At 27.5% G+C, this 12,770-nt stretch overlaps 2 protein-coding genes across 2 annotated transcripts; one reads left to right on the forward strand and one right to left on the reverse strand.

Moving 5' to 3' along the window:
- Positions 1-2,628: 2,628 nt before the first annotated feature.
- On the reverse strand, positions 2,629-4,048 carry LOC137826218 (uncharacterized). Its single transcript, XM_068632105.1, has 5 exons — positions 3,912-4,048; positions 3,680-3,783; positions 3,545-3,590; positions 3,189-3,305; positions 2,629-3,029 (listed from the first exon to the last, which is right to left on the reverse strand). Exons 1-5 carry the CDS (start codon positions 4,000-4,002, stop codon positions 2,764-2,766), a joined length of 624 nt encoding a protein of 207 aa, XP_068488206.1. The 5' UTR covers positions 4,003-4,048; the 3' UTR covers positions 2,629-2,763.
- A 1,547-nt stretch (positions 4,049-5,595) lies between these two features.
- LOC137824482 (universal stress protein PHOS34) lies at positions 5,596-6,970 on the forward strand. Its single transcript, XM_068630135.1, has 4 exons — positions 5,596-6,036; positions 6,284-6,393; positions 6,485-6,603; positions 6,712-6,970. Exons 1-4 carry the CDS (start codon positions 5,862-5,864, stop codon positions 6,797-6,799), a joined length of 492 nt encoding a protein of 163 aa, XP_068486236.1. The 5' UTR covers positions 5,596-5,861; the 3' UTR covers positions 6,800-6,970.
- Positions 6,971-12,770: the final 5,800 nt, after the last annotated feature.

The following is a 12,770-nucleotide window of genomic DNA, read 5'->3' on the forward strand; positions in this document are numbered from 1 at the left end:
CTCTCAATTGTCAATACATGAAAATTAATCATGCAAAGGAAAAACAAAAATTAATGCTTGTAAAAATACTATACAACTAAAAGATATGATAAATTTCTTCATAAGCATTTTTATTTAATTTATATACATGTTAATTTGATCTCATAAAAAAACTTATTTGTTTTTTTTATTTTATTCTTCTAACAATGTTTATAAGAAACTTTTGCAAAAATATCTTTAATACATCTCTTCAGTTAAGAGATATAAAAACTAACAAGAACTGAGACTTTTGGATAAAAAAAACTTTTTTGGTTATCATTAGAATACGCTGAAAACTTTTGATTGAGTCCTTGTTGGATGTGGACCTGTTTTTTTTTATGTGTGGAAATGGACCAACTTGGTTAGGTAAGAGGCTTTAAGGTATAAACTAAATAAAACTTGTATAGTTAATAAATAATTTTAAGGATTAAATAAATAGTTTGAAGAAATTAATAAAATAAAGAAGTGAAGACATAGAGAGTTGAATAAAGAAATAGTTGAAAGATTAAAAAAAGGGTATCGTTGCTTCATAAAACCGAAGAATCACTAATGACTCATTCATATGTGGATGGTCCTTGTATGCCATTTTTTTCAAACCTTTCTTTTTTGTTTTTTGTTATGGTTGCTTATTGCATCAAGGGTAAGCATGCATTTTACAAGAGTGCAATGGACAAGAAATAGAATAAAAAACCCTACATTTATAGATATTTAAAGAGGTTTTGTTATAGTTAAAAAGAAATATACATTTATAGTGAAGTGCTAATATGTTAATAAGAAGATTGTTTCATATTACAAAAATGTTAAAAGTAGAAGCATAAATTATATTTTTTTAAATGGACTATTGTTTTATATTATAATTTTTATTAAAATGTGGGTCCATATGAAAAGATCAAGAAATTTAAAAGATTGTAAAATGATATATTTGACTATCGAGTAAGTAATATTTTTTTAATATAATATATAAAACTTGAATTGTAAAATAAAAAATTGATCTATATTTTATTATAACTTTGAATATCAAAATTAAAGGACGTCTTAAAATTAATGTCATTAGACATTTTTTTTATTAAAGATTTACTAAATCTAACATCATTGTTTTTATATTAGTTTAAAACATTTTTATTGTTTAAAAGGTCAACCTTCTTCTTAAACAAGATTTACACACACTTTTATAACGTAACATAATATAATATCATCATATACTATTATCAAATGTTTCTACACGACAATAATGGAAAATAAACTAAAAACGAGGGAGGCTTTATTATAAAGACAAAAAAAAAACATCATTAAAAGTTTATTCCTTTATCAACTTCTCCTACCATGTAAAATCTAATACAATACACCATTATGATAGTTTAATTATTTATTAGTGATTGAAATATAAGCAATGATCCAATTTTAAGATTAGACCCAGCTGCTTCTTCTACAATTTTGCCCTCTCCATGATTAAATTAATATCATTTTTGCATTTCGAAGCATTATGATAATTAAGGTTGCTTAATACAAAATAATATTTTCCTTGATGATAAAAAAAAAGGCTTTATTGGTTTATATATGTTTCCTGAAAATGAAGATTTGATGATATTATAGGAACTGTGTGTCATGGTAACCAATTGTGACGTGTGTGACATGAAACACAGTCGTTGATTGTTAGGTGATAATGACCGGAGAGCTAAAAATGAGGTATAGACATGGATTCCAATCAAACATAGAAGCGGATTTCAGGATCGTGTTTCCTCAAATAATGCATACATCAACGCTTCCCAAATACTTTCATAACACACTTTCACAACACACTATCATAACCCCTTCAAAGATTCTCTCATATACTTTGGGTGACTCAGTGTTTGAAAAAGACAAAATCTCTATTAAGATTTTTTTTTTGGATTACTTCGTTTATTTATGCTCATCTGCTTCTCATTCTAAACTAATCTCACTCCATTGGTTTTGGTTTTTGTGGAGTATACAAATGCTTAAATTCATAACTTCAAACAAATGTTACACAAACAAATCTTACACAAACGGTTAGAGATCACTCGTCGACTAGATATAAGAATATTTCATAGTATACAAGTGTATATAAACAAGTATCATATTATAAGTCAATCTTATAAGATTGAATTAAGTTTAAAGTTCTCTTTTTAATGGGATATCAGAGTCATCTAAAACTTTTCCTAATCAAAATTTGTTAGTCTTATCAAGTCATCAACTATTGAACCATGATGATATAAGTGTATGCAAATTGCCTTTTTGCTGAATAGATTATTATTATGATATAATTGTTTTGGAAGTAATAAATAGACCTGGGTGAACTGACATTAAATACTATGGTTTAAGGAAGAAAGGGTTTTTCTTAAAACAGTTTTTATGAACAATCATACTCGCCCTTGCAAGGTATGTATTTGCAACATAACATCACCTCTGATGGGAGTTTCTGAAAGAGTATAAATTGAAAACTCAATTTTATATACGAATTTGGAAGATTTTCATGATTGACTTGAGACAAACGATTTGAAAATTAAAATGGTCAGTTAACTTATGTTGCAACCAGTAAAAATTTGTAGTTCAACAGTGAATAGTCATAATGAGTGGAACTTGTTATACTGCAACAGAAAGTCTTTTTGTCATTACATTGTAACATATCTAGTATAAAGAAAGAAAGCAATCACAAGGAGTTCTAGTCTAAGCAAAAAAGGACTGACATTGACATATGTAACACATGAATGACGGTACTTCTCTTTATTAATCCTTGGTCCTAATAATGGTAATGGAACCTCTTCCCCTAGTATGAATCCTGGTGAGGGATGTAACTGTTTTTCCAGACAAACCAAAACTTCCTTTGACTAATTTGCATGGAAGACTCACAGAATCTTTCACAGGATGAGGAATTGGCTTTGATGCTGATGGGGTGGTGAGAATTTGATAATTGATATCTTTGAGTGTTGTTTCTCCTCCAACTCCTCCAGACTTCACTAACTTAAAGGGGTAAGCAATTTTCTTCCTTTCACCTGGTAACACCAAGATACAAGGAACAAAATGGACACTGTAAGTGAACCAGTAGAACTTTGAAAACAAATCAAGATAAATGAGCTGTGGAATAGAGAGAAAAGGGCCAAAAGCATGTGATAAATGAAACTAGAGCATCATATCACTCCCATTTAACTCACCAGATGCATAGCTATTTTGAGCAGGATCATGTTTGATGGCAGCTTCATGTGTGTCACCTTGTGTTGTTGACGACAGGCTTGTGCTGATGCTCCTTTTTTTATGCGTAAAGCCACAATCTACAAAGGTGATGAGAAAATAATCAGATATGTATTGACATAATGCCAAAACAGCAGTGTCAACTTGTCAAAGGTGTGGTTATGTTCCATTTCAATTACTATGACATAATACAACTCCACACTCCACCAAACTTCACATACTTGGCCACAGAATTTGCATCAAACAGTTGAGAAAAAAGCAAAAAGAACAAATTGACGAGCCTGAACATAGGCAGAAAAAGATACCAAAGCGTACGTACCATGAAGAGGTGGAACTGTTGTGGAGAATATTGGAAATTTATCTTCCTGATCATCCAGATAATGAAATTTCAGTGATAACAATTTGATAACTAAAACTTTTGCTATGAATGAACACTGTAAGCAACTTATATAACCTTTTGACAGCAGGATGGTAAATTTTGTTCCTTGCACCAAATACCCTTGCCTGCAATGGCATCTTGAAGGTACCCAGATGATGTATCAGATTGAAACCAAGGGTCTGGTGTAGACAAAAACACATTAACATAAGAACCAAGTAGAGATAATAGTGTTTACATTAGCATTCTAAGAAACAAATGAAGCATAAATAAGAATATTAAAAAGGAAAATAGTATATAGCATATGTACCAAGTGTTTGATTTGTATCAGTGGCTCCAATCTTCAATTCCATGGAGCTGAAGCAGTCAGAAAACAAGTTGTTGAGGTGTGAGTGTGACATAGCGGGAAAGCCTTCTCTTTCTGCAACCCAATTGAATTGTGTTCTAAAATTCATTTAAGATACACACACATACATATATATATATATATATATAATTTTTTAAATAGAATTTGAAAGAGGATAAGATTAAAGTATGGTTGACAAAAACTGAAAAGGATGATATACATAATTAAATTAAAAACAGAGTTTGTTATTTTTGAAAGAAAGGGCAGTTTAGTGAAGATGATGATGCATTGTTACTTAAGCTAAAAATATCTCATCACTTTGTCCTATCTTATGCACCAATTAAGACTGGTGTTAAAAACTAACACAGTTATCATCTTATTAGTTTTGCGGCACCAATCACAACTTACCAAATTTTTCATCACATTTCCATTCCCCGGCATCAATTCACAATATTACTTATCTTTGCACTTTATTGTATTTTATACTTATTATAACTTTGGTTATAATTGTTTTTTTACTTTTTTAGTTGAACACACAAGTTCCTAAGGAGGAAAAAGAAATACTGGTAATTTTTTCTAAATTTTATTTGACCGTTTCAAATATTAATGGAAAGTAATTTATACAACGTTTCAATCATTTTAATATTTATTGGTTATATATATATATATATTTTTCATATTTGAATAAAAACGGAGACAAACACATAAACAATTCATAACACGTTACTCTTACAAGTGTGTTGATTGCAAGGTGCATATAGATTAATATCTCTCTAACGCTAAACATATGTTACATTTATATACATAAAATATATAGGCAAATGAATAATACCCCCACATATGTTTCTAATTCCTATGTTATGCATGCATACTGGTTCTGAATTTATTAAAAAATTCTTCGTTTATTTTTCTGAATTTTAAAATTATTATCTTTAATTCTTATAAATTGAGTACATTTTAGTTTTAACTATGTTAAAAAAAATTTATCCTATTAAACTTTGGAATCATTGTTTTTTATCCCAAATCTTTATTTTAAATAGAAAAATAACACTTCTTTTAATAATTTTAATTTTTTTAGAAGTTTTACTTGTTAATATTATATCACATTTAATTAGTGTCATGTAATTTTGTAAATAAAAAAACAATATTTTCAATTTTAGAGAAATGAAAAATAAATTTTCATAAAATTAAAAATCAAAACTCATTTATTTTGCATTATAAGATTGTATTTGAACCTAAATAATATTAATACTATTAAGTTATATATCCATTCATTATCTTCATACCAAATCATTAGCACCCATATGAAAAAATAATTTACACATATATATATATAGTTATAGTTATCGTCAATCTAAGGATTTGGAACAACAAAAGGTGTAATAATATATGTAAGCAAGTTGTTAGGAGATTTTTCTAGTAACAAACATTTAGACATTAGATTTTAGAATCATAAGGCTTCTTCTCTTCCCTTTATTATTTATGCATGTTTGTTCTTTAAGCTAAAAAGGAGTAGTGATATTAAGAAGAATAATTTTGTAAGTTGCTTCTAGTAATGTCTTTTAATCAAGTAATTAATAAGTCAAAGAAAGCAGTTAGAAGCCAATCAGAGAGACAGGACATATGGCACACTACCATGGAATAACTTGTGTTTTTCTGTGGAATAATCTGTGGGAAAACAACATTCATTGTCTTCTTCTATGTCGCCTTTATGCCATATTCCACCACACCATCTTCATCTGTCACAAAATCCCTCCAACGCTTATCTTCACGAACAATCTTCTCATGTGTACTGATACTTTTCAAAAACCATGGGCGCAGTGGCCAAAATAATGAAAAACTCTGAATACCAAACGCAAACACCAACTATAAAAACTGAACTCAACCCTCAGTCTTTGGCAGCATCAATTAACTATGCCGAACACACGCACTGTTGGAGTAGCCATGGACTTTTCTGCCACTAGCAAATTAGCCCTTCGTTGGGCAGTTGAAAATCTCATCAACAAAGGTGATCAAATCATTTTGATCAATGTTCAGCCTCCCCATGCTCATCACACCCGAAAGGAGCTTTTTGAGGTCACTGGTTCACGTTAGTGCTCCTCTTTCCCTTTCTCGTGTACAATTCATGTTGTTTGTGTTGTTTCTTATCAGAATTAGAGTTCCATTATGAATATTACCAAAATGAATCTCTTGTTTGAATTTAAAAAAATGATACAAATGGTACTTAAGGAACTATATATAAGTTTTGTTCTTCATATTGGTTGGAGAATGTTTTGTACATGGTAAGTTGTGGTTTTGGTTGACATTTTGTCTTTGGTTGGTTATTGGGTTTGCAGCTTTGGTGCCTTTGGAGGAACTGAGGGAGTTGAATTTTGCTAAGCAATATGGGATTCCTAGGGATCCTGAAGTCATAGATATCCTTGATACTGCCTCCAAGACAAAAGGGGTATTTATACTGTTTGTTTCTTATTGTGTTATTTGCTTCTGCAGTTAATATGTGAAGAAAACCTGTGTGTCTGTGTTGGTGTTTGAAACAGGCAAAGGCAGTGGCAAAGGTGTATTGGGGAGATCCAAGAGAGAAGTTGTGTAATGCTGTGGAAGATCTTCACCTCGACTCTTTGGTTATTGGAAGCAGGGGTTTAGGTCCCATTAAAAGGTATCATTATTACCATTCATTCACCAAGCACCCTCCTGTTACCTCATTAGATCACAACTTATTTTCTTCATTTTTTTTCTAATCTCTCTTAAACACTGTTTCTTGCAGGGTGTTGTTGGGCAGTGTAAGCAAGCATGTGATGACAAATGCCTCTTGTCCCGTCACAGTGGTTAAGGCAAAACAATCTTCCCATTGAATCCCATTGTGAATAACAATAATAAGTACTTAAATAGTATATATGCATCTATATGAAGAATCGAAAACACTGTGCTGTTACTTTTCAATGATTGTGTTTTTGTGTACATCTCTTGTAATGATGTTATGTCATATAAAATATACATTAAATATATTGAGTTTGGTTTGGTTACGATTGGATGAAATTAAAGAATGGTGACCCAGACTTCCTGATGATTTTTTACTGTACCCAATCAATTTTTTAATCTAAAATAGATTTTTGTGTTCTTGAAATAAAATTTAAGAACAAAATTAGAAAATCAAAATCCTATTTTGAATAAGTAATTTCGGAATATAAAAAATACATTTTAAAAAATATAATATGAAAATTGTGGAAAAAAGATTCTGAAAATTTTGGAAAAAATTTCCAAATTTTAGAAAAGTATTCTGAAAATTTAAAATTTGAAAATATATTTGGAATATCAAATCTCGAATATGTTTTGATCTGCATCTCTCTTATTTATTAAAAAAAAAGTATTTTTATCGTATCACCTTAGACATCGAATGCAAGTTCAAAATATTGGGTGCAGAAAGCAATGACCATAAAGAATTTGATTGGATCCATAAATAAGTTGTTAGGGTTTGGTCCAGTCTTGAAGCCATGTCCAATTTAAGCATGTAGAATTATGGGCTTAATTTGTCGTTGGTTAGAGATACTTAACATGAGTTCTACCTAATTACCACTCCAAATTCAATTCAACGCACATAAATTCTGGCCCACGACAACATCCATGAATATAAAAGCAAGCATAAATGCAAAGTAAGCAGAGACTTGGTGGATTTTAAGATTAAAGTTTATGTTTTGATTATTTTTCATTTTACAAATTGACTTTTCCAAAACAATTTTGCTTTTATTTCCATTTTAAACAGAGTTTCAAGGTAGAATTAAGGCAAAATTGAATATTTTTTAATCAAACATGAAACCAATTTTTTTTTTTCATTTTTACTTTTTAAATTCACTCTATAGCCTCCCAACTAAAAACCATACATAGGTTCTCTTCAAAAAAAAAAAAAAATCATTTTCGTAGCTTTCTTCCACTTATTTGTCCAAAATACTATGCGTGCCATTGCATAGCTAATTGTGTTTTATAATAAACTTTTATATTAAGTAGCACCTTGAATAGAGATATAAACAAAGCTGTTCAAGTCAAAAGGTTATTTACATGTTAATGTTAAGCTTGTATAAATTGAGCTTAACTCGTTTAAATGAGTGAACTTAATCTAAAGCTTGTGTTTTCTTATTTAATTAAATAAGCATACCTAATTAAACCTTCAATGAGTTAAATCCAAATAATTTAGACACATTTTGTGTGTGTATTTGTTTAGATTGGGTTTTTTTCTTTAATATTTTGTGAGGGTTTTCTGATTTTATATACTAAGTTTTTAATATATAGGTTGTTTAAGGATTATGAACACGAGTAGGGAATGACATGTCTATAAAACTCTGAAAGAGAAAGTTAATTTCGGATATGAATATAAATTTTATATAAATATTTTATATAAGTTTACTATATAAATATTATTTATATGTTTATTATAAATATAGTCATAACCTGATAATTTTTTAAAAATATTAAGTTTGAGGTTTTTTTTATAATGAGATAATTTTAAAAAAATTTAATACCATGCTCTAACTGGACCAAATTATGATAAGTTTAGTTTATAAAATGAAAAAAAAAAATCAATCTAAGATTGACAAATTATACGAATGGAATAAATTTGGTTTCGCATTATAAAGAATTGATTAAAAAAATTATAATCCATTTTTATCATTAATATTTTTATCCATTTGATAAAAAAAAATCAATCAAATCCATTAACAATTTTTTTTATGGATGCATAAGCAATCCATACATAAAAGTTATATATACCTTAAAAGTTAAAAACATAGTTTTGAAACAATTTTCAAAATAATTTTGTAAACAGATTTTCAAAAAAATAAATTGAGTTTTTAAAAAAAAAAATGAATTTAAATATATTTAGTGATAAAAAAACGATTGGGCTAATGCTGATCATTAAATATTAATACAAATATATCATTAGTGATTTGTAAAGTTAATGGATGGATTTGATCCAATAATTTTTTAATAAATAAATTGAAAGATTAATTAGAGAATAAAAATGAATTGTTTTGACATCCTTAATTCAACTAAATCTAATTAAAATAAATTTGATCCAAACGAAACCTAATAAATCGCCATCATATTAGATGATCACAACTAGTTTTATTATCCAATAATTTATGAAATTAGAGAGTAATTCATTAATGTAATATAATTAGCATGGATGAAATAACCTTTTGCATAGAGAAATTGATCACAAAGTTTGGGGTTTTGGCTTGAAGATATGTTGCTACTGCCGACAATAATGTATTTGTAGAAGGCATTTAAAGCCCCAATTCAGTATAATGGGTTGGAAGAAGAAATAATCAGATATTTTTGAAAAGTGGGTGATGAAAGGTCATCATCCAACTCAACTCATTATTATGATAGAAACTTCCTTATTTATCCAAAATCAACATTAACGTGCTTAAAGTCAATCTTTTAAAGCTCATTATTGTTGTGTCTTTTAGAAAGTAAGTTCACATCAAGCATGGTGTCAAGAACTGAGTTTGGGAAGCAAAAGTGAAGAAAGCATTCATAATTTGGCAGCATTACATAAACTAATCATGGTTGGTAAGATCAGATCTCAAAAACACCAATTTTTTTGATGAATCAAAATGGTCCATGCCAATAGTGGTACATGCATATGTTGGTGTAAGTAGTTGAGTGTGTGTGGCGTTCTCTTATTTTGTTTCTTCTCACAACTTACAACTAAAATATACAAAATGTCAGACTCTTACACAACCAATTCTCCTTTCTCAGTTACAAATACTTTTGAACACAAAGGGAATGAGTCAAAAAAATACATAAACATAAAGAAAGAGTTGAAAAAAATAAAAGAGTACTTCAATAATATTTTTTTTTAATTTAATATATTGGGTTAGGCTTTGGGCTACCCGTGAAAATTGGATCCTCCACACCAAGTTTTGTTTCTTATGCATACGTTCGAGAAAACTTATTTATCCAAATAATTTATATTTTAGTTTTTAAGTATTGATATATTTTTAAAAAATTATTAAGATTAAATATTTTTTAAATTATAATGATAAACAGTATATAGTTGTTAAAGTTGTTATATATATATATATAAGTGTTAAAGTAACATTTTTCTTAATTAGAGTGAAATGAATTTGTGAATGTGATTCCCACTTGTAATAACCATTTTTGTCTTCTTTGTCATCAGATTCTTTGTCATTTATTGTACACCATGAAATCCAATTGATACCTAAAGCAATTCACGTAAAAAAATGTTATTATACTCTTTTTTCTGTACGATAGAATGTGTTTTTGTCACGAACATATACGATAAAAAACATCAATAATTTAAATTATAACAACGTAATTAAATAAGAACTACTATTTTATTTTCTAATAAAACGATTAAAATTTAGTAAGTGTTAGTAAAAAATAAAATTTCATAGATAAAAATTAATCACATGTGCCGCAACCTTTTACTTTTGAGGCTTAAAAGATTCAAGTCTTGTTATCTTAAATATTTTTAATACAAATTAATATTTTAAATTAATAATTATATAACTACTAACCGGCTAAATTAAAATTTATAATTGAGATCAAACTTGATATAAATAATGAATTAATTAGATGTTACATTCTTCAATTATGGAATTTAAAAATAATAAAAATTTAAAATTTATCTATATACTCATATTTTTTTACGTAATTCTGATCCATATATACTCATATATATATATATATATATATATATATATATATATAAGTGTTTATCTTTTATTTTAGGGTGAAATAAATTAGAAGTAAGAAGTAACATGTTTGATTGATTATTGTTGATGTTAATATATACTTGTTTTTTATAAGTAATTGACTTTCTGAATCTAAAATTTAATTTTATAGACTAATCATCTTTTAATATTTTTTTCAATGTTTTCTTAATAAATATTAATAACAACTCTATTATTTTTTATATCCATTGGGAAAATATGATTTTATTCTTAGAAAAATAAAAAATGCATTATGTCATATGATTTATAAATATAGCAATATTGCATTGTGGAAAAAAAAATCATTGTACCTTATGTAAATAATTATAGTGTTGTTTTTGTATCAAGTCTCTTACCATTGATAATTAAATGAAACACTGAAATTCTTATTTTTGCTTTACAGGTTATTTTCTATAGTAATGGTGCTGCACTTTACATATAAGGTTGGGTGCTTCCATTTATGAGGTATATAGAAAATGAGAAATTATTATAACTTTATTATTATTCTTTTGATACATATTATATCCATCCAGAATCTTATTATTAATGGGCGGACAAAATCTGTCTTCTAATGTCATCAACAATAGTATAAAAACATTTATTATTTTGAAGTCTTTAAATATTAATATTCGTAATTGTAAAAGCTTTTAATGTAACTATGATTATATAGAGACCACCTCTAGTAGGTTAGTTAAAATGTATAAAAGTTCTGATTTTGTTTCTTGTGCTATTATTTCCAGAGGTAGTACAAGAAATTCTATTTATTTTAGTATGCTAATATAGTTCTACAATTAATAATAATTTATATATTGATTTTTTTTTTCAATCTATCAAATTTTTTAAGAACACATGAGCAAGAATTGAATTGTGAATTATTAAAGGATAATGTTGTGATTGGAGAGTGATTTTATATTCATTGTCGTTTTCAATAATTTACATACATAGATTTAAATTTTATAATTTTTCATATTTTTATAAAAAATGAATAAATGTATTGATAGTCTTCCCAGTATGAATTTGAAGAAATATTTTGTTTGATACAAAAGTCTTATTGTATTAGTCATGACTTTTTTAGTAACATGTTTAGATGATAAGTATAAATTTCTATGTTTCATGAATTTGGTCTCATGCTTCTTTGTATTTATTTTATTTTATATATGATAGTTGAATGATTGAATGATGAAATGTTACCTAATTGGAATATCATTCCCAGTTATACAATCTTGAGTAAAGTCTTCTATATAAAAAAAATAATCTTTAGAATATATTTTCAAACTTCCTACAAAAGCCTCAGAAGATTAATAATTAATTACATGAAAACCAATAAAAAAAACAATAAAATATAGTTGAATAATATAGTAATACTTGTTTTTATATTCAAGCAGACCTCACGATCACATGCGTACAAAATTAACAATGCACAATACAAGACTTTGGAAAAAAAAAATCATATTTTACAACCAAATTTTTTATTTTTGAGAAAAAATGTCAAACCTTTTACATTTTTTAAAATATCAAAAATAAAAAATTCAAAGAAAAGTAGGTGGTGAGAAAAGCTTGAGGAGGACCTCAGAAAAAAAAGGAAAAATGAAAAAAAAATGCAGAAGATCTATTAATTATTAAAATATTGATGTGGGAAAGTAAAATTGAGTGAAAGTTTTGAGAAATTTGTGTGGGCACTTGAATTATTCAAACATAAATGATAAATGATTATAGGAATCAACACTTTCTGTATATTTCCAGCTATGCTCACTAACTATGGGACCCTTATCAATATTCATCCACGTTACTGCAAACTCATATATAAGTACTTTCCATACGCAGCACGTTTCATTAAGATAACAAGCTCCCACAAATCATGAAAAAATTCAGACATTTCTCGCATGCTTGTACTCTATTCATGGAATCACGTGCTTCCATAAATGCAAAATTCCCTTCAACCATATGACAACTAATTTCTTTATCAATTTAACAGTAAAACAAATTTAATTTTTTTTTTATTATATGTTACAATGAAACAGTTTGACGAGAATAATTTATTAATAAATTTGATACGTAATTTTGGCTAGGCAGATAAAGTTATGTAATAACT

This window comes from Phaseolus vulgaris, chromosome 8 (genome assembly GCF_000499845.2).
Source record: "Phaseolus vulgaris cultivar G19833 chromosome 8, P. vulgaris v2.0, whole genome shotgun sequence".
Classification (NCBI taxonomy): Eukaryota; Viridiplantae; Streptophyta; class Magnoliopsida; order Fabales; family Fabaceae; genus Phaseolus; species Phaseolus vulgaris.

Excerpts from the sequence above, each read along its gene's own strand:
- LOC137826218 (XM_068632105.1), bottom strand. The coding sequence starts at position 4,002 with ATGTCACACTCACACCTCAACAACTTGTTTTCTGACTGCTTCAGCTCC. Across the intron at positions 3,591-3,679 it reads TACCATCCTGCTGTCAAAAG|GAAGATAAATTTCCAATATT; the intron begins GTTATATAAGTT and ends CTGGATGATCAG. Across the intron at positions 3,306-3,544 it reads AACAGTTCCACCTCTTCATG|ATTGTGGCTTTACGCATAAA; the intron begins GTACGTACGCTT and ends TCACCTTTGTAG.
- LOC137824482 (XM_068630135.1), top strand. The coding sequence starts at position 5,862 with ATGCCGAACACACGCACTGTTGGAGTAGCCATGGACTTTTCTGCCACT. Across the intron at positions 6,037-6,283 it reads TTTTGAGGTCACTGGTTCAC|CTTTGGTGCCTTTGGAGGAA; the intron begins GTTAGTGCTCCT and ends TTGGGTTTGCAG. Across the intron at positions 6,604-6,711 it reads GGTTTAGGTCCCATTAAAAG|GGTGTTGTTGGGCAGTGTAA; the intron begins GTATCATTATTA and ends TGTTTCTTGCAG.